At 38.7% G+C, this 19,263-nt stretch overlaps 1 protein-coding gene across 3 annotated transcripts; it reads right to left on the bottom strand.

Annotated features, from left to right (window-relative positions):
- Positions 1-83: 83 nt before the first annotated feature.
- Set1 (SET domain containing 1) lies at positions 84-18,757 on the bottom strand. Of its 3 annotated transcripts, none has more exons than XM_053761401.1 (29): positions 18,522-18,757; positions 17,820-18,069; positions 17,400-17,591; positions 16,772-16,911; positions 15,960-16,100; positions 15,416-15,578; positions 13,981-14,088; positions 12,561-12,700; positions 12,082-12,239; positions 11,625-11,764; positions 11,151-11,309; positions 10,741-10,876; positions 10,150-10,271; positions 9,546-9,743; positions 9,123-9,332; positions 8,572-8,684; positions 8,179-8,296; positions 7,832-7,916; positions 7,331-7,461; positions 6,788-6,903; positions 6,126-6,363; positions 5,437-5,605; positions 5,031-5,154; positions 4,586-4,705; positions 3,681-3,849; positions 3,035-3,233; positions 2,536-2,642; positions 2,083-2,277; positions 84-1,469 (listed from the first exon to the last, which is right to left on the bottom strand). In XM_053761401.1, the coding sequence occupies exons 1-29, from the start codon at positions 18,755-18,757 to the stop codon at positions 1,296-1,298; spliced, it is 4,551 nt and encodes a 1,516-aa protein (XP_053617376.1). In that variant the 3' UTR covers positions 84-1,295. The 3 variants fall into 3 exon arrangements, with proteins under 3 accessions (XP_053617376.1, XP_053617378.1, XP_053617379.1); XM_053761403.1 differs by having other exon boundaries at positions 16,772-16,908; XM_053761404.1 differs by lacking the exon at positions 13,981-14,088.
- Between the last annotated feature and the right edge of the window lie 506 nt (positions 18,758-19,263).

The raw sequence follows: 19,263 nt of genomic DNA, 5'->3' as shown, positions 1-19,263 counted from the left end.
CAAGATATATTTTTGTTTCAAATATTCGAGTTGAATATATCCAATGTGAACACAAACTATATACACAGAAATAAGAGAAAATGTCAAAATTGTTGGAATTTTTATTTACAAACTTATACATTTTACATTACATTATATGAAATGAAGTGTGATTAGGAAGTCCGCAACAGACTTAATTTATAACATTCTCCATCACAATTTCGCGACGTCATGTCCGAATGGAAACAAAATGATCGCCAATATGGACTTCATAACAAGGCATGTACTTGAGACGTGTACTACATAGTCTGACGTAGCAGCAGAGATCTTTTTATTCACAAATAATGTACAACACAAATAATTATACAGCACGTTTCTCTGATAACCTACGTCTAATCTATCATATTTAGACTCAGTCAAAACAGTATATTACAATACATGGATCGTTTATTATTATACGATGCTCTGGGCATACATTAAATACAAAGAGATAAAACACCTTCAGATTCACACATCACACAAATTATTACTTTATACAAGATTACATAAATTTGAGGCAGTTTATTCTGCTTTGACAAGCGTAGATTCGGTGCGCATACTCTTAAGACGCTAATGTCATACGCAATCAGTCCATCGTACAGAGCATTACAAGATTTTTCCATCGATTCGATTTCTTTTATAATAATGAATTGAGGTATTAGAAAGTTTCGTTTTATTTATTTCATCAATGAGATAGAGGAACACAATAGTCGAAATCAAAGTGTTTGCAACCAAAAGTGTAAAAACGGGCATTATTAAAAGAAAGCAAATCTGAAACGGCTAATTTCGACATTACAAAATAAATGATGATCGGTTTTATTGTCTTCAAAGCATATTTCATCAGCTTTGGCTACAGCCAATAGTTTTAAAAAGCAATCACTCGTTCGTTCACGACACCTAAATAGTTGGAATAAAGCCATAATATGCAACTTTTATCCTGACAGCACTAGATTATAAAAGCATTTGAGTTGTGTCAATTACTTATAGTAGAAAGTGTCGTTGCATAATTTAAATTTTCGCAATCCGTTAGTGGGATTCAAGGCCATGATTTCTAATCAATTACAGGAATATGTATCTTGATGATTATGTAATATATTACAAACAGTATAGTTATGACTTCGAGATCCCCTTAGGAGTCAATTATGGTGATTTTTAGATCAGCTGGAGCAATTTTGTTTTTAACAACATTAAAGGCCATAGAAAGCATAGTATGCAACAAATCACAACGGAATTCGAACCGTTTTTCCATTTCAATAGAGACTAAATTCGTAAACACGTTAATTGAGGAAACCGCGACACTGCGGCGCGCCACACAAACACGGAATCTTCTCGTCTTCGAGCGGGAACTTGTAATCGTACGTGATCTCCTCGTCCACTCCTATTGGCTGCTTCGAGTATATCACAATTTTCTTCTGAGACTCTATTGTTATGATCTTCGCGTAGCAGTTTGGCTGCAATAGAAGATATATTTTGAAATGACTCACACGTAGACAGAGAAAGCATATCTTCATAGCCACTCTTCATATAATAGTCCGCATTTCGCTCATACAAGAAAAAGAAATGCATATTAGAAATACACGAGAAGAAAAAGGACAGAACGCTAATAATTTTGTCTCAGTGTAGTTGATTTTATAATGCCCAATTTGCCGCTTCTCCTTCTAAGTAAGTATTCAATCTCATTTGGCTACACTAGCTCGTTGTTGCTCGTTTAGTTTTTAAACAAGTTAATTATTATTTAATTTTATTATTATTATTAAACAACCTTATTCCTAAACAAGTTAAAAAACATATTTTACCTAAAAAACCAATCGGTTGATCGGTTTATTAGGTAAAATGTGTTTCGTAAAATTTGAATTTGCTTCGTATGATTTCGTAAAATTTGCTATTTTTGTTACTTATAATTATTGTTTGTTTTAATTAATTATAAATAATTTAATGAATAAATGGCCTAATCTTTTGATCGCATTGACTTAAAAGTTTGACTTGGCGGCTGAAAGAGACAGTATCATCGAGTGGGCCCAGGTTACGCAAAATATCACGAAATATAATCGTATGAGCACTCACATTGCAGCTGTGGTTGATGAACCTCGCCAAATTCCCACATTTGGTCGCGTCTATGATGGTGTCGAGGTCGATGCGGAACAGATAGGAGCTGCCGATGCCGGTCGCCTCGTACTGCGCCTCTCGCACGTCCGCCACGATCGGCCGGATCATCTGGCCCACATACTCGATCACCATCTCGTCCGCTGCTATTGGCTCCTGAAGATAGAGTAAAGAAATAATATCATCATAAGGTAGGCACCCTCGGTGCAGCAGTCAGTTTCCTCCACTTGTCCATGTCTGATGTTAACCGACCTATTATATTCCTCTTCCTGTGAAACGCACATCATCTATCTCTTCCCCCACTTCTTTTTCGCAACAAAAGTCACCGCCAGCTTTTCTTCTAAGCCGGTTAACAAACTTATAAAATATAATATTATATAAAAATATGATTAGTCGATGTGTATGTTTGTTTACCTGCGCGAAGAGACCCCAGTCGTGGATGCCGGACTTGGCGAACTTGAGCTGCTTCTTCCTGAACTTGAGCTGGTTGAACTTCAGCAGGTCCGAGTCCGTGTCCGTGCCTGCCAGGTTCAATATTATCTGATTATTATTTGCAAATAATGTAAAAGTAAAAAAAAACAATCGACAAATAAATAATCTTTATGTATAAAGATTAACAATACGAGTGATGAAAACGCACGCTGAATATTTACATAATATTGACATTTTGTTTGAAAACTACATCAGCGCTCCTAAATTGTATTATGATTTTAATATAATAAATTAATAATATAATAATGTATATATTTTAATATAATGTATGATTTAATATATAATTAAATTTAATTGTATTATTGATTCTATCAGAAAATTCTGAAACGGGCCCTAAATATTGTATTTTCTTTCTTGTCTTTGATATTTGATTAAATGGTTTTTCAAATTAATTTAATAGAAATCAGCGTTGTGTCCTTACCAAAGGCGGTGAGCAATCTCCTCTGGTTGGATCGGGCTTCCCTGGACAGCAGCTGCATCTTCTTGGCCTTGTCGTCGTTGGCTGCGGAGCCCAGCGGCTGCGCGGCGGCGGTGCGACCGTGGTGGTACTTGTACTTGGCCTTCAGCCGCGCGTCCATTTTGTAGTAGCCCTCCGTTCGCGCCGCGCCACTCGAGTGCGCCTGCGCATTATTGGACAACGGTAAATACGTCATGTTATCATCTACTTTAAGAGGCGAAGGCTGTTGTGGATGGAGTTAATTCCATTCAAACACAAAAAAAAATTAAACGACGCTAGCGTGCCTAAATGAGATAGAAGATTTTCACACACAAAAAAACATACAAGAAAGTCGCTCGTACAACAGACACACGAGAAGAAACGGAACAGACCGCTAATATTTTTCGTCCATCTTGTGTTGTCATATGTTCATCATTAGACGCAAACCGACAGAGCATAGGGTCCACTCGGGACGTCATAGAATAGTAATATTCTAGTCTTACAAGTTCCATATCAATTATTATTTTTGACATTTACACAGAGTATCAAATTTGACTATTACTTAAAAACGAGCAACCAACCTAGAAATCTTCATGAACATGATTATTAGACATGAAATCGAGGTACCGACCTGCAAATCATCGTAAACATGATTGTGCCGCTTGGACTTCTTCCTGGGCGGCGCGTAGCAGACGTCGGTGGGCGGGTGCTCCACCCAGTGCGTGTCATTGAGCCAGTAGCCCTGCGCGTCCTCCGCCAGCAGCGACTCGTACGCGCGCCGCAGGAACTCCACGTCCTCTCTGGGGACCACATGGTGGGACTGTTTCACCACTCCTTGATACTGTACTGTTGACACTTATACCAATGCTACGTGCCACGCTACTTTATTATTTTGGACAATATGGTAAGAATTGACGTCCTTGGAGAAAAGGCTGCGGTGAAGTTTGTTGCGCCGCTTCTTCTTCACCTGCGCTTTGGAAGCCGGCAGTAGACTTAATTTAAGTAATTTTTTTACGTCAATAAGTGATGTATATATCATACTAAATTGAATAAAGAATTTTGAATTTGAATAGATTGCTTCACCGCTTGTTGATAGTGTAGTGTTCATATTTTATACCAATGTTCTACATAATTATTTTTTATTTGTATTCTTTTTTTATGTTTTGAATACGATTGTAAATTGTTTTATGAGATGGTTGATTATGTGATAGACTTTATTCTATACCCTATCTAACATTTGTGAAACATATATTGAACTAAATGTGGTAAAACAGACCTTCAAGAATGAGACACGAGAGACACAGAACTGATATTCTGTTAATCATCAGCTGTAAACCGATGGAGCATAGGGTTCACTCGGAACGTCATAGAATAACAGTAAACTTAACTTTTACATGTCACACTTTTAACAAACTACATGATAGAAAATTTATGCAAATAAATATTGATACGATGATTATTTATACTGGTTGATTAAAATGTGTGTGTGGCAAGACGAGATTTATTATTGCCTTATATGGCTGTGTGTGGTATTACCTGTCGATGCCCCGGGTGAGGAACTCGTACATGACCTGCATCTCGCTCATGATGTCCCGCGGCTTGAACACCACGCGCGAGTGCGCGGGCGCAGGCGCCGCGGACGACGACTCGAACAACCTGCAATTATTGCACATTTAACTAGTGTTCTGTTGGAACTTTCTTCATTATCACACTATCATAATTCATACAAAATTAAAAAAAAAGAACGAATGTTTTGCCTTTTGGCATTTTACATAGTTCTTGAAAAAATAATACTAATTTTAAACACAGAATTGATCATGTTGGTGTCCCATTTGTGCTGTTGCAGACTCGATTATAAATATAGCCGGTGAAACACGTGACTTTTCTTTTAACACTACCGAACATTGTAAATAATGTTAAAGTTTTTACAAATAAAAAATTTATTGTTTTTTCTTTGAAAACAACAATGCGCTGAACTCACTTGTTCTGTATCTCCGCGAGTTTCTTTGTCTCGTATTTTCTCTTGTACGGCCGCTTGGTCTCCTTCTTGGGCTTGCCGATTTCTGTTTGAGACTCGCTTTCCGGTTCCGCCATCCATGTGTATCCTATAACGAATTAGATTTAGATTTTATTTTCAAACTGAATTTTTTACTTGTAACTAAGTCTACTGCCGATTTTCAAAGTGCGCGTGAAGAAGTCGCGCAACAAACTTCACAGGACCCTTTAGTCCAAAGACGTATTTATTTTTGTCTAGCCTGTCGATGTGTCCCACTGCTGGGCAAAGGCTTCCCCTTCCATTTTCCACAAATCTCTGTCGAGGGCAGCCTGTTACCGCAGGAACAAATAAAATAAATATCGATTCGAATGTTTTCTATTATAATATTTACCGTGATCGTGCTGCAGATGGTTGGTGTTGGGCGTCTCGGGGCGGGGGTCGGGGGGTGGCCGGCAGTAGCAGTGGTCGAGCGCCACCTGCGACGCCTGCGACGCCTGCGACATCTGCGACGCCTGCGACACCGGCGACGACGGCTCCGACGCTGCTTCCGTGCTGTGGCTCTGGTGATCATTACTCAATTGTTACCAAAACCTGAATAGCTAGCCATACAGACACAGATATCTATCCGATAGACGCCTAATGGAAGAAACCGTGCGTGTATAAAACATTGATTTGCCCGCCGCATGCACAGAGGCTAGTGAATCGGAATGTTCGATGTTGTAGAGCATAATAACCAGCACTTCATTTGCTACCATCACTCAATGAGGGCTAACACAAGTGAATTTAAATATAAAAGAACACCGTGGCGTTGCAACTTGTGCACCGCTACAATTAAAGGTGCTCAGACGTAACGTAAAGTGCTTATTTCGTTTTCCTTTTGAACCCCTTATCCCACTCGTCTGCTTCAGCCCACCACATAAATTTTGTTGGAGAAATAGCGTCAGGCCTTTTTGCATCGTGGTAAACCCGCAACAGTCTCCAAAATACCATTTTGGACTCCGAGGCATCGCAGTAACAGACACTCTTAGATGAAAGAGTGAGAAAGAGGATATCAAAAGTGCCTATAAATGAATTACTCACTTCTTTAACTCCGTTAAGGCTGAGCGGAGCATCAGCCGCGCTGTCGCTGCCGGACACGATCCGCTTCCGCTTTTCGCTCCGCTTCCGCGACCGCCTGTCTTTGCGGCGAGTGTCTTCTTCGTCGGACGTGATCTCTCCTTCTTCCACTTCTTCTGGTTTCTCTCTCTTCTCGGGAGATTTGAGGTGGTTTTTAACGGGGCTTGTGCGGGATTCCTCGGATTTGCTCTCCGGTAGACTACTGTGGAATCACATGAACAATATATCAAACTTTTCCGTAGTTAACTGACCGACAACGCACAGCCGTTCTACTGGGCATTCAAAGCTGAAATGTTCCTTAAGAACTTCAGGATATCCTTAGTAATTCTTCACCTTTTTCTTGTCAAAAGTTACTCTGCTATTACGAAAGCAGAATCCTTTTTTAGCCATTTGAACTAGATGAAATTGTCCTAGAATGGACTGTCTGATTTGGCGTTGACTTCCCCAATCAGAAAATAAAGAAATTTACCTCTTCTCTTCACCTAGTCAACCAATCTTTTTGAAATTTCTCTGTATGTATGAGAATATGGAGAAGTATATAGACTACCTTTAATTCCGGGAAAAAGTACTGTCCCCCGTGAGAAATACAATGAGCGAAACGGCCAGCAACGTATAGGTCTACTCACGTATCAGGAGGTTTATCCGGCTGCGGCCGCGAGTTCGTCTCCATAGTCTTCCTCTGCTCCTCCAGGAACTCCCTCTCGATCTGTTCCATGTATTCCGTGTTCCTTCTTCGCCTTTCCTGAGTACACAAATATTTTTTAGTAAGATACGAAAATAGTAGCAATTGACAATAATACTAGACCTTGCTCTACAATTCTACTCTCTGAAATAACCGTAGACAATTCTATAAATTCGCGATTCCTTCTCGTAAAAATATTATTTATAGTTTTTTTTTGTATAATACGCCGCTTTTTCTTCAACCGCGTTTTGAGTAGGGAGTAGTTTTAAGTTTTTTTTTTTTTTACCAGAGGAAGAGATCGACCGGAGAAATGGGTGGACGACATCATAAAACATGTCAGTCATAACTGGCTCAGACAGGGAGTCAGACAGGGAGGAAGATGGAGCAGGCCTGTCCGAAGACAGACGAAGAAATAGCTGTAATGAAGCTGATGATGAAGTGATGTAAAGCATCAAAATGAATTTAAGTTAAGAGACAGGCTATGTACTTGATATTCCCGCTCCTCCTCGGAGTCCGAGTACACGCGGTCGAAGAGGTCCCGCGGCTGCTCCGGAGACAAGATGGGAGACCCCAGGCGGGACTCCGTCCAGGGCTCCGCCTCCGGGATTGGGGTTTTCTCTGGAACACACCAGAAAATTCAAATTATCCATACTTCCATACCAATATCATAAAGAAAAAGATTTGTATTTTTGTTTATCATGAATAAACTCAAAAATTACTAGATCGGTTTTTATGAAATTTACCATAGAGATAAGACAAAACCTTCAGGAGTAACACAGGCTACTTTTAAAATTATGGTTTTATCCAAGCGAAGCCGGTGCGGACCACCGCTGAGAAGTGTGTTTGTCACAGTGCAAAGTTATCAATTCCATATAAACGTATAAATATGTTTACGGAACTTGGCTAACAATGTACTATTTCGTGATACATTTTATATTAGTACAAGAAACACTTGCTATTTCATAATAATTAGTTGGGTGAGCATTACCTCGCAACCTCGACTGCTCCTCTTCGCTGTCGGAGGACGAGGAGTACACCCTCCGTAGCCTCTCCTTGTTCGACACCACCTTGAACTGAAACACAATTACATCAATTAATTACCCACATAATTACAAGCCATTTACGACATTAATCAACCTAGTGTGCAGGTTTTGCCGGAAGCAGGTGGTGGTGGATGTAAACTACACTATACATGAGTCAGATTGGTATACAAACTTACAAGTAGGACTGGAACCTGGGACCTTTAGATCCACAGGCGGGCGTCTTATCCATTACACCACCACCGCTTGATATTCATACAAACACATTAGCGAAGAAAGAAGTAAGAGTATATACCTCGGACTCATCGATTTCGGTGTCGTCCTCAGTATCGGAGTAGATCCGCGGCGCCGCGCCCTTGCGCTCCGACTCCGACTCCGATGACGACGACCGACTCGACGACGATGAGGATGACCTGAAAATAAACACGTATTAAAGAAAGAAATAATTATTTATTTGTGAAACATGATGTTTTATATTTCACAAATAAATAATTATTTCTTTACATAAACATTGTTTTGCAGATGGAATACAGCATATGTGACGCACTTTGTATGAGATGAGTCAGGAAGTCATATGGAAATCTTCTATCTCATGTTACCCCCTCGTCTTTAGTTTTCTCTGTCTTAGTGTTGATAACTAACTTGTGTCATACAATGAGAACACAAAAGCAATATCTCAGAAACACACCTGGAGTCAGTGGAGTCGCTGCGGCGGCGCCGCGACAGGTAGGAGCCGGTGGTGCGGCTGCGAGGGCTGGCCCCCACTTCTTTCTCGGAGTCCGAGTGCTGCACCATCTCCTCCTGAGGACACATGTTTGGTAATACAACTATTTCTTTTTTTTGTGGCCTGACAGTCTACTCTATGTAGACTGATAAGACACGATGGTTAGACTCTTTAAATTAGATACTTTACATACATTATTATGTCTTACGTCTACCTTAAGCTACTACTATACAACACGTCTCCATCATTACACTACCAATCACTTTGCGTCTTTCACTTTGCGGCATTTATCAAATACCACATTACCACAAAGTATCGCAGATCATAATTTGCTTTGTGGAGCTCTAGGCTCCACATAGCGCCAGTTGGAGCTCAATGAAAGTATTGGTCATTTTGAAAGAGAAAAAGTGCTTGTAAATGATAAACGCTTTGTTTTTTTAAAATATTTAATTATTAATGATTTCATTAATTTAGCCATGAGGAATACGACCAAAAGAAGAATAAAAATGATTTACCTGATCGCTAAGCCGCTTGGAGGAGTCATCGTCCATGAGCACGGGCGAGGGTATCTTCCGCTTCCGCCGGAAGCTGGGCATCTTGGGGATGGCGGCGCGGAGCCCCAGGCCTATGCCCGACCCGTACCCGCCCAGCTCCAATCCGAGGTCGCGAGTCTCCATTATGGATTTTATCGAATCCACCGCCTCTTCCTTCTTGTTCGAGATGTCCTGAAATTAAAAATACAGACCATGTTATACCTATGTGTATAGTATACTAGCCGCACTTGAATTTCGGAATAAAAAGTACCCTTAGTAAATTTTAACAATCCGTCCAGTAGATTATGCGGGAAAGAGTAACAAACATACAGACATACATCCTCACAAACATTCTCGCATTTATAATAATACTAGGATATTATTATTTTCAGTTATTTATTTAACCTGTAATGGCCCGCTTTCCTCCTTAGGTTTGGTCTGTCTCATCTTGCGGCTCTGCTCGTCCCACCACACCTCGAAACTCTTGAAGGCAGTGTTTTCTATCATTTTCTTATTGAAGTCCTTTTTTAGAATCAGCTTCAGCTCCGCCGTCACTCGCTCGATCACACGGTTGATAGTTGAGTAGTATGGATTGTCATGCTCCTACACAAAAATAAATATTCAAAGTTATAAGGATGCGACAAATTAGGAATTGGTCAGTCCTAAAATCACAGACGAATCGACGTGTATGCGACTACTTGCCAATAGATGGCGGTAGATATTGTAAAACTTATGTTAGATTCCTATAAGCGACTTGAATAAAATCTGACACCAGTATTAGCAATAACACACTGGTTAAGAAAGATCAAATCGAATTTTCCAATTTTTGTGATTTATTTTATGATTTAATTAACCATCCCTCCGGAACCATCAGACCAGATCTAATTTCCCGTTGTGTTTTGAATATTCGGTTTATTATCTCAAACTAATGTGTATGAATTCCCATTAATTCTCACTCATGAAATGAATAATAAGAGAGAGGGAGAGGCTATAACAAAGTGGAGCTAACATTGTCCATGGGCACGGGCGCGGCGGTGAGATGCGGCGCCACCACGTGGTGCGGCAGCAGCGGCGGGAAGCCCGCGCTGTACGCCAGCATCTCCGGCGCGCCGTAGCCGGGCGGCGGGTAGGCTGAGGGTAACATACCATTATTTTATTTATTTCCTAGCTGTTTACCCGCGACTTCATCAGCGTAGTATATAATTACGTCTGAGAGCATATTTTTTTTTTTGTGACTTTCACCTCTTTCGGCCCCTATTATAGTATTTTGAGTGGTTTTTTTTATTATAAGTTTATATTATATTCCTATGTTTTAACGGGGGTCTTTAGCTACATGTTTCCCAAATTTCATCAAAATGGGTCCAGCCGTTTAGCCGTGAAAGCGTAACAGACAGACTTTCGCATTTATAATATTAAGTAGGTAAGTATAGAATTTGGGTTATTATCTAAATACAACGGTACATATGACCACACTTGCACGTAGCCCTTAGAGTGTACTTTATTAAGCAAATTTTTATGCCCAGTTGATTTTACCGAAAAAACCTCTTGATGAAGTTGAAAATCAGAATACAGAAATTAAATATACAAAACCAATACTTACCAGTGGGCGGCCACGCCGGTATTGGTTGGTAATAGGGCTGTTGGGGCGCCGCAGCCAAGGGCGGGTAGTAGTAGGGCTCAGCCGGGACTTGTTCTTCAATCTTCGTGTCGTTAGGCGACAGTGACGACAGCGACATCTGTGAAATAAAATTGTATTACCACAGCTTTTCCATTTATTTTACCGTGTAGCATAAATTTCTTTTACATAAATATACCAAACTAACTCATGCTTCCGGTAAAATTTTATTAAGTTATCTTTTACAGGTTATAGGTATCTTCACAAATACTTATCAGCAACATGCTTCGTCATTACAGAAATTCGTCCGGAATACGCTTTGTCAAATCTTTACAGAGGAAAAACATATTAACAAGCTTCGTCAAAAAAAAAATAAAAAAAGTGAAATATCTGACCTGGTCATCATGTAGGTTGTCGAGGTCGCTGGCGCGGCGCGGCTGCTCCCCCGTCAGCAGCTCGTCCTCCGACGACGAGATGTCTGACCCGATCTTGTCTATGGCCGGCAGATTTCTGTTCATACTCGACAGCTTCCTGCGCTCTTCCTGTTTCGCCTTCTATTGGGACAACGTGGAAACATAACGATAAGAGTACAATGTAGTTATAGATAAAGGCAAGTCTGCCAGTGTATGTCCACCTTTAGATGCCAGTAGGCCGACCTGATCTTGTTTATGGCCGGCAGATTTGTATTCAGATTTGATAGCTTCCTACGCTCTTTCTGTTTCGTTTACCATTGGAACAAGGTGGAAACATAACGGTACGTAATAAAAATATATAACGTATGAGTATATCAATGTTGACCACTCGATTTGATTTGCCTCCCGTTTTCTACTCTTTATAGACAAACTGTATGTAGGAATTGAAAATCTTGCCTTATCCTTGGTGTACTGTAAGACTTCAATATAGAATTCCCTTGAGAGGTACGGGGACGGGGTGGTGGACAGCGGCTCGGGGTTGATTTCCTTGTTCCTTTCTATTGATATTATGCTCTCTCTGTCGTCGCTGATGGATTCTGTGAAAAAGAACAAAAACTTGATGGAACTGGCCTATCTTAAAGATTAGAAGAAAAAATATGCATCACCAGCGCCAGCGGTGCCATCCCACGCCATGCGCTAGAGCATCTAGCAAAGATCTCTATATACTTGATCTCTATATCACAGGGTAAACTCCACATAAATATGACAAACAATATGTACTTTGAGGAACTTTATTAGAGATTAGATAATACATAAATGTTCGGGTTACAATACTTGACCATTTGAACGTAAAGATAAGAGAAAGAGGTAGTAACGCGAAGATATAGTTTGTCGCTAAAATAAGTAATATAACCTTCGTCATCGGAAGGCGGTTGGTGAGCGTCCAGGTCCGGGATCCTGCTGGGCAGTCGCTCGTCATCGTCCTCTTCCGAAGACATGCCCAGCGCTAGGAAGGGCGGAGCCAGCCCACCCCCTGTACCGGATCCAGCGCCTTTCAGCAGCATCGCTATTCTGTAAATATATGCATAAGTCAGTCCTTTAAGGTACTTGCAATATAATAGAAAATAGTTTATACGTCACTATAAATACCTATTAAGAGGAACAGGGGCCAAAAAAGACCTAATTACTCAAAACAAAAAACCCAGCTACCGGCACGTATCACTGCATACAGATCCAAGGAAATGGTATGTCAGTGTGAAAGTCATAGCACATTACATGTGCCAGCTAAGCTACTTGCCTTGCTTGCGTGTATGTTTCCGCTCATATACTATTGTTATATGCCGTTGACCATATTCCGTTAGCCTCAGAAACATATAGTATGTTTTCACATACCTAGTGTCGAGATCCACATTCTTATGTTCGTCGCTGGGCGGCGGCGGTTTGGGCTCTGGCTCCACCTCGCCATCCTCGGGCGGCTGCGGCGCCCCCTCGGCCGCCGCCTCGGCCTCCGCCCCACTCTCCGGCGGCGCTTCCTGCGTCAACCAATGTACCTTGCTAATACGGATTCAAAATTCAAATTAAATTTATTGATAGCTCGCTTTGCAAAATACGAATATTTTCCCATTATCTAATCTAAATATTATTATGGTACAGGTTTTATTATAAGAAATTGTCTGGCATTATGGTAGGTAGATTTGAACTTTCAACTTCATAATTTTATTTTTATCTTCCATGTTGTTCTAGTAGCGAAAGAAAAATTTGTAAGGCAGGAAGAGAAAAGCAGACAATTTTTTTTTTATTGACAGCCCTTTCCTTTGATTGACTTTTACAATCTACCCTTGTAGGGCTATAACTAAACTAGACATTAATTTCATAAGCGATATGCTAGCACTATTGACTATTGAAATAAAGATGTAATATTGTTTTTTATAAATTTATTGTTAACAATAGAAAACTCGCTTTGTTCTCAATTCCTTTTGCATTAATTTGTGACTGCAACTCCGTAGAATTAAAATACCTAGGAATTTTATTCACACCATGGCTCACTTCTAGGATTCCAAGCACTAACATGCAACAACTTAAGAAGCAATCAAGGAAAATGAAACATGCAAATAAGGTGACGTCATGCAATTTTTTTCATAATTTCACCATCACGTAGAAATGTATATAATTTTGATTAATAGATTTTTTTAAAATTCCTTTTTTTCTTTACCATTAAACCAAAACAGTTCAGTGTTGAATCTAAAAGCGAAATAACATTCGGTATTATATATTCGGTGATATTATTTAAGAATTATGGTGCAAACCTATGTTTATGTATCTACAAACATGCTTTGTCTATTTATTTATAAAAAAATAAGTGCTTTTTAAATTTGCTAACACTACCACCATATACTACTGTAGGGCTCATTTTATTATTGGTCAATATTAGCCGGGATGTTATAGAATACAATATAAGCTTCAGTGTGGCAGAAAATAAACCATCAGAATAATTTAATATATTGAATATTCAAACTATTAACACACATAATATAATATATAATAACAAATACACATATTTTTTTTACTAGAAATACATATATTCGTAATATATTAGCCCCCTAGAATAGTCCCTGGATATTTTGAATATTCAAAAATGCGATTTTACAAGTATACATTAATCGTCGATATCGACCGCATATAATTCTTTTTTCAGTTTCTCATAACAGTGAAACCGAATTCCTTGCCACACAGAGCAACTACAAGTTTTCTATACCAGTGACCTATATTTCCCAGTGACCGAATAGGTCGTGCCGTGCAATGTGAGGCCGACCTTATCTTTTTCCGTGCGCTCGCCGGGCTCGGGCGAGTGTCGGTCGCGCGGCGGCGCAGACAGCGCGGCGCCGCTCCACGCTGGTGTCGCGCTCGGCCGCCGCTCCAGCTTTATTACAGTCACCGATATCAAAACTATCTCCGCTTGCTTTCGTATCATGTATGGCCACCTTATACGACACGCCAAGGTCAAAGCTCCGAGAGGGAAAAGACAAGAAGGGTATTCGTGGATCAGTTGAAAGAAAATGTAAGTGTCGTATATGGTGGAAAATTTTATGCCAGAGGATGTCTTTCTCTCTGCTTCTGCTTCGCCCACAAGAACGAAGTTCTTTAATGCTTGATTGAATGCATAAATACATAGAGTACTACCACGTTTACAAGTTACATCGGCAATATTCGGCGGCGCAGAATAGCGCGTCTTACCGCCGAATCAAACCGAATATAAACTCAATAAAATAACGAGCATATTACTAGGACATAAGTCTTAAAATCCAACAAAATTCAATGATTTGTGCGTACGACGCGACGGCGCGGACTCCAGACATGGCGCGTACGCGTTAGTCAATAGCGGATAGCTCTGTTCGCGGGTAAACATGGCGCGCTCTGATTAGCTAATATATTATCGAGCCGTATAAAAATTAGACTTCTGCGCAGGTATATCGGTGTAACTTATAAAAGTGGTAGACCTGTACATATGGCAATGTTATGGCAGTTAATATTAGGTAATGGTAAATAAAACATCTGACAACTTTCCATTGCTTTGTTAAATACTGGCTTTACTGCAGTTTGCGAGATATTGATTCATTATTTTTTTTCTATCACCCAATATTAAAATTTCAAAATGACATGAAAAATTCACACCAATTAGTAAATATGTTCAAAAAAGGGCATGTGAATAGATGTGATGTAAAACAGCGATGATATTATTCAAGAGGATGTTAATGTCATGTAAATGAATTTCGAATTTGGCAAGCACAGGTCATAAATGTACAAAATGCAAATAAAGTGGAGGAATCATCAAGAAACCCTTCAGTACAGACAACGCACAGCCAAAACAAATGGGCGTATTTCAACTGACTAAAAGAGGTTCCAAAATTTCAACTTCCAAAATAATAGTTTTACAGAAAAACAAGGCAAACAGATGTGTTATCTATTTGCCCGCACTGCATAATTTTTCTATAAATTGTTTCTTCAAAACAAAAATGACCTGAAATTAATAAAGACTACTCAACTCAAGAAGAACAAGAATACTAAACAACATAATTTTTCAGTATACTGTTAGACAATGTACCTAAACTATTGGCCAGTTTATAATAGTAAAATTGCTTCATGGTTTAGAAGTTAAACCTATTTTTAATTCAGCTGACAGATTCTTCATATATGTACATCCACTTATCGATCTATCTAGAGAGAAGATACATGGATATAAAACTTACATGGGGATGATGATGTGGGGCGGTGTGCGGTGGGACGTGCGGGCGCGGCGTGGAGGGGGTGGCGGGGATGTGCTGCCGCCACTCCCCCCACCACACGCCGCCCGCGCCCGCCGCGCCGGGGTGCGGGCCCACTCCCACTCCCACGCCGTAGCTGTAGCTGTACCTGCCAGGAAACGTTCACATCACCTACTGATTCCACATCTGGTACCGAGCTAAAGTTGACACAGGTTGAATCCCGAAATGCAGTAGGAATAAAAATATTTATTTACGTGAAACGTAAATAGCGCTTGTGACGCGATAAACAGACCTAACTATCCTAATCCTGATTTATATCATAAATATGAAAGTAAGATTATATGTTTGTTCTCTTCACGTTTTATCTGCTTCCAATCTTCTTCGAATGTTGCATACGTGTTTTAAGTACGGAGAAGAACATAGGGTACCTTACATCTCGAAAGGCTAGTAAAATATATATATATTATAAATTGTCTTGCGTTTTTTTAAATTTCGTTCGTTGTTATTGTATATGTTAGTAAATACTCACCCCGGAGCTGGGGCGTAGGGATAAGACTCGTAGGGCAAGGGTCCCGCGAGAGTGTAGGGCACCTCGGGCACGTGACTCGACGTCGGGTACGTAGGCGCGTCGTTAGCCTCGCTCGTGCCGCGCGCATAGCGCTCCCGATATCTTCAAATATTATAAAGATCCCGTCTATATTCCTTAATGTTAGGAATGTATTATTAACACTCTCTAATGAACTACTTGATAAGCTCATTTTTGTCGTATTTAAATTTAATGATAAAATGTAACTCTGAATATACAATTAAATAGTATTGTGCGAATTGTGTGACTCGGTAATAAAAATAAAAGTATTTCTATATAAGATAATAGTCATGCTATTTTAAGATAATCAATATACCTTCGTCGACACTTCCTCTTGCATCGTCCGCTTGGAAATCAAATCAAATATTAAACCTATCTTAAAGGTCAAAACAAAAATTCATCAATTTCATACAAAAATGGTTTGCCAAGTAATTGTAATTCCACTAAAGGGCGTTTTTCACATAATTGTATATAATAATAAATAACAAACTGATTTGTATTTTGAAGACATGGATCCTTGGACTTAATAAAATAATAAATTATTGGATGTTAATTATTGTGACACTGTATCAGACATTAAACAAATATTTACTACGCACTAAGTTTTTGCACACATATTTTTTTTTTAGATGCGCGCATTGTCCAAAAAATTACAATTTCGGAAATAAAATTTATTGCACGATAAAAAGTTGTCGTGGAGACGAGCGACGTGAAGGTAATATATGGCGCGACATTAATAATATAAGCGTGTATACCTATCTCTGTCTCTATCCTTGTCCCTGTCCCTCTCGCTGCGGCTGCGATGCCTGTGCCGGTACTCGCGCTCCTCGTCCGACCACCGCGTGTTGCTGTCGCTGTGATCCACATCTTTGTAGGGTTGGCGGTACGGCTCCTGCTATATTTATAAAGAATAAGAACAAATTTACTTTTTCACTTAATGTAAATAAATATGTGACATACCATGTGTATAGGTACCCGAAAGCAATTTAAATAAAAAACAAAAATACATACATAAAGACTATCCATAAGTTACCTTTACATATGGAATTCCACATACCAATGACCCACTTCAGCTTCTCGCAGGTATGTATGTTATGTACATGTATATTTATAAAATTCCTCAGAAAAACTATTCAACATTGAAAATCAGCAATATACACCATGCTGAGAGATACCTTTTTGTACCACATTTAATGTCTTGAAATTTTAATTAACATGTCGTCCATTTCCAGCAATTCATTTTATGCTATGGTTTAATATATTTCAATTTATTTTTTAAATAAAAAAATAAAGTGAGATGTTGATCCTGTAGGGCTTATTATTTATTTGGGAAATTTAAACATAAGTTAGTATGAACATATACTGGCTTAGTGGACAAATTACCTTATTATCCACCAGTTTGGTCTCCTCCAGCCGCTTGCTAAGAGCTGGGTCCACCTTGGCAATGCGGGAGTCTTCTACAACTGGTGGCTTTGCAACCTGCACTACCTGTGGCAGGGGCTTTCTTTCCATTGTTTTATCTTCAAACAACTCCTGGCATTTCTTACCAAATGGATCATGGAAGACTTCTAGCACCTACAACAATATTTACTAATATAGTGCCAAATATAAAATAAATACACAGCAGCAGCTTCTTCTTCTATTATTATTCATGTAGTTTATAAAACAGAAATTCAAGAAGAACAGTGGTTTCCATCTAGCATTCAATATTGATGTCAACTTCTAGTTCCAATCACTTAGTGTACCATATAAATCTTATGGATTTTTTAATTATAGATACCTGATTTTTTTAATTATACATACCTGACCCATAACTGATTTTCCATTATACTTCTCAATGCATAGTTTTGAATGTTTTACATCTTGAAATACAATTCTCGCAAAACCCAAGTGTCTGTTTGTTAAAGGATGATAAAATATTCTCAATTCCTCATAAGGACCAATTTTGTTCATCATGTCCACCAAAAATGCTTTGTCTATGTTATCATTGAGATTTCCAATAGTTATTTCAAGCTGGGGAGGGATTCCAACATAATTTTTATCAATTTTGAATCTGAAATAGAAAAAACTTTTCAAACTTCCCACCATATTGATATGTCAATAACTTGTTCAGTTGGCAGCACTGTCACAAAGCACTAGTAAAAACAAAATAATGGACATACATAACCAAATTACAACAATTTTTCTATTATTTCATCACAGAGAAGAAAATGTAGCAGCAATGCAAGTTTATAAATGTTAATAGGTATTGTATATTACACAAACCCCAACATAAATGAAACAAGCAAAGTAAAAAACCACAATGCAATAAACAATTTGAGAATAGGTTGAACAGAAATTTGAGCAAATTCCTAATTACAAGGTTTTATAAAACATTTGCAATAAAAAAAGGTTACATTTGTGTAATTTGACACAAACTGAACATATTATTAATAACATACTATTGAAGTTGAAATATCAATGAATATTATGAATGTCCTAATAAAATAGAATAAGCAGATATACTTAGGAACTGGTAAGTCAGCTGGCTCTATCTTATTCCAGATCCTTGGGATCTGTGACCGAGGGTCTCTACATTGCACCGGAGGATAGCTGGCATCCCCAGGCACACATCCATCGTATCGATACAATTTTGTTGCCCCTTTGACAAGGAATGGGTCCATGAGCAACTTGTAGTTTTTAGGCGCTTTGTGAAGCACTGCATTGTGCCCAGGAGTTTTATGCTCCATTCCTCCATTCATTCTGAAACATAAAAAGCAAAAAATACTCAGAAGACATAACCTCAACTTGTGAGTAATACTTATTTATCTTTTTTATGGAATGTTTGTACTTAAAGACAACATGTGATAATTATTTAAAACTACCAAAAAATATGAAATTCCTTTTACAACAAACCTGAAATATTAGTAGTACAATATGTTAGTCAATTTTGTAAAGACTAGCTTTATGTCCATTATACAGTAAATACAATTCAGTAACATATTGGAATAGAGGAAATCGTTTGATGTAGTTAACAATGTACACGGTTATATTATTTTTCACAGAACTATTACTACGATAAAGATTAATAAAATTATTTTCTTTTACAAGCTCTCTCCATGGTGACGATCACTATGAACTATACTTATACAGAAATAAATACTCACTTTGCTTATATAGAATGATAGTTAAAATTTAAAATAATCATTAAATAGATTACTTAACCATTTTAGGGATATATTTAATTTTATATATTTTTTCTAATATC

This window comes from Plodia interpunctella, chromosome 21 (assembly GCF_027563975.2).
Source record: "Plodia interpunctella isolate USDA-ARS_2022_Savannah chromosome 21, ilPloInte3.2, whole genome shotgun sequence".
Taxonomy (NCBI): domain Eukaryota; kingdom Metazoa; phylum Arthropoda; class Insecta; order Lepidoptera; family Pyralidae; genus Plodia; species Plodia interpunctella.
Note: the sequence above shows the minus strand (reverse complement) of the source record. Positions and strands in the feature narration are given on the sequence as shown.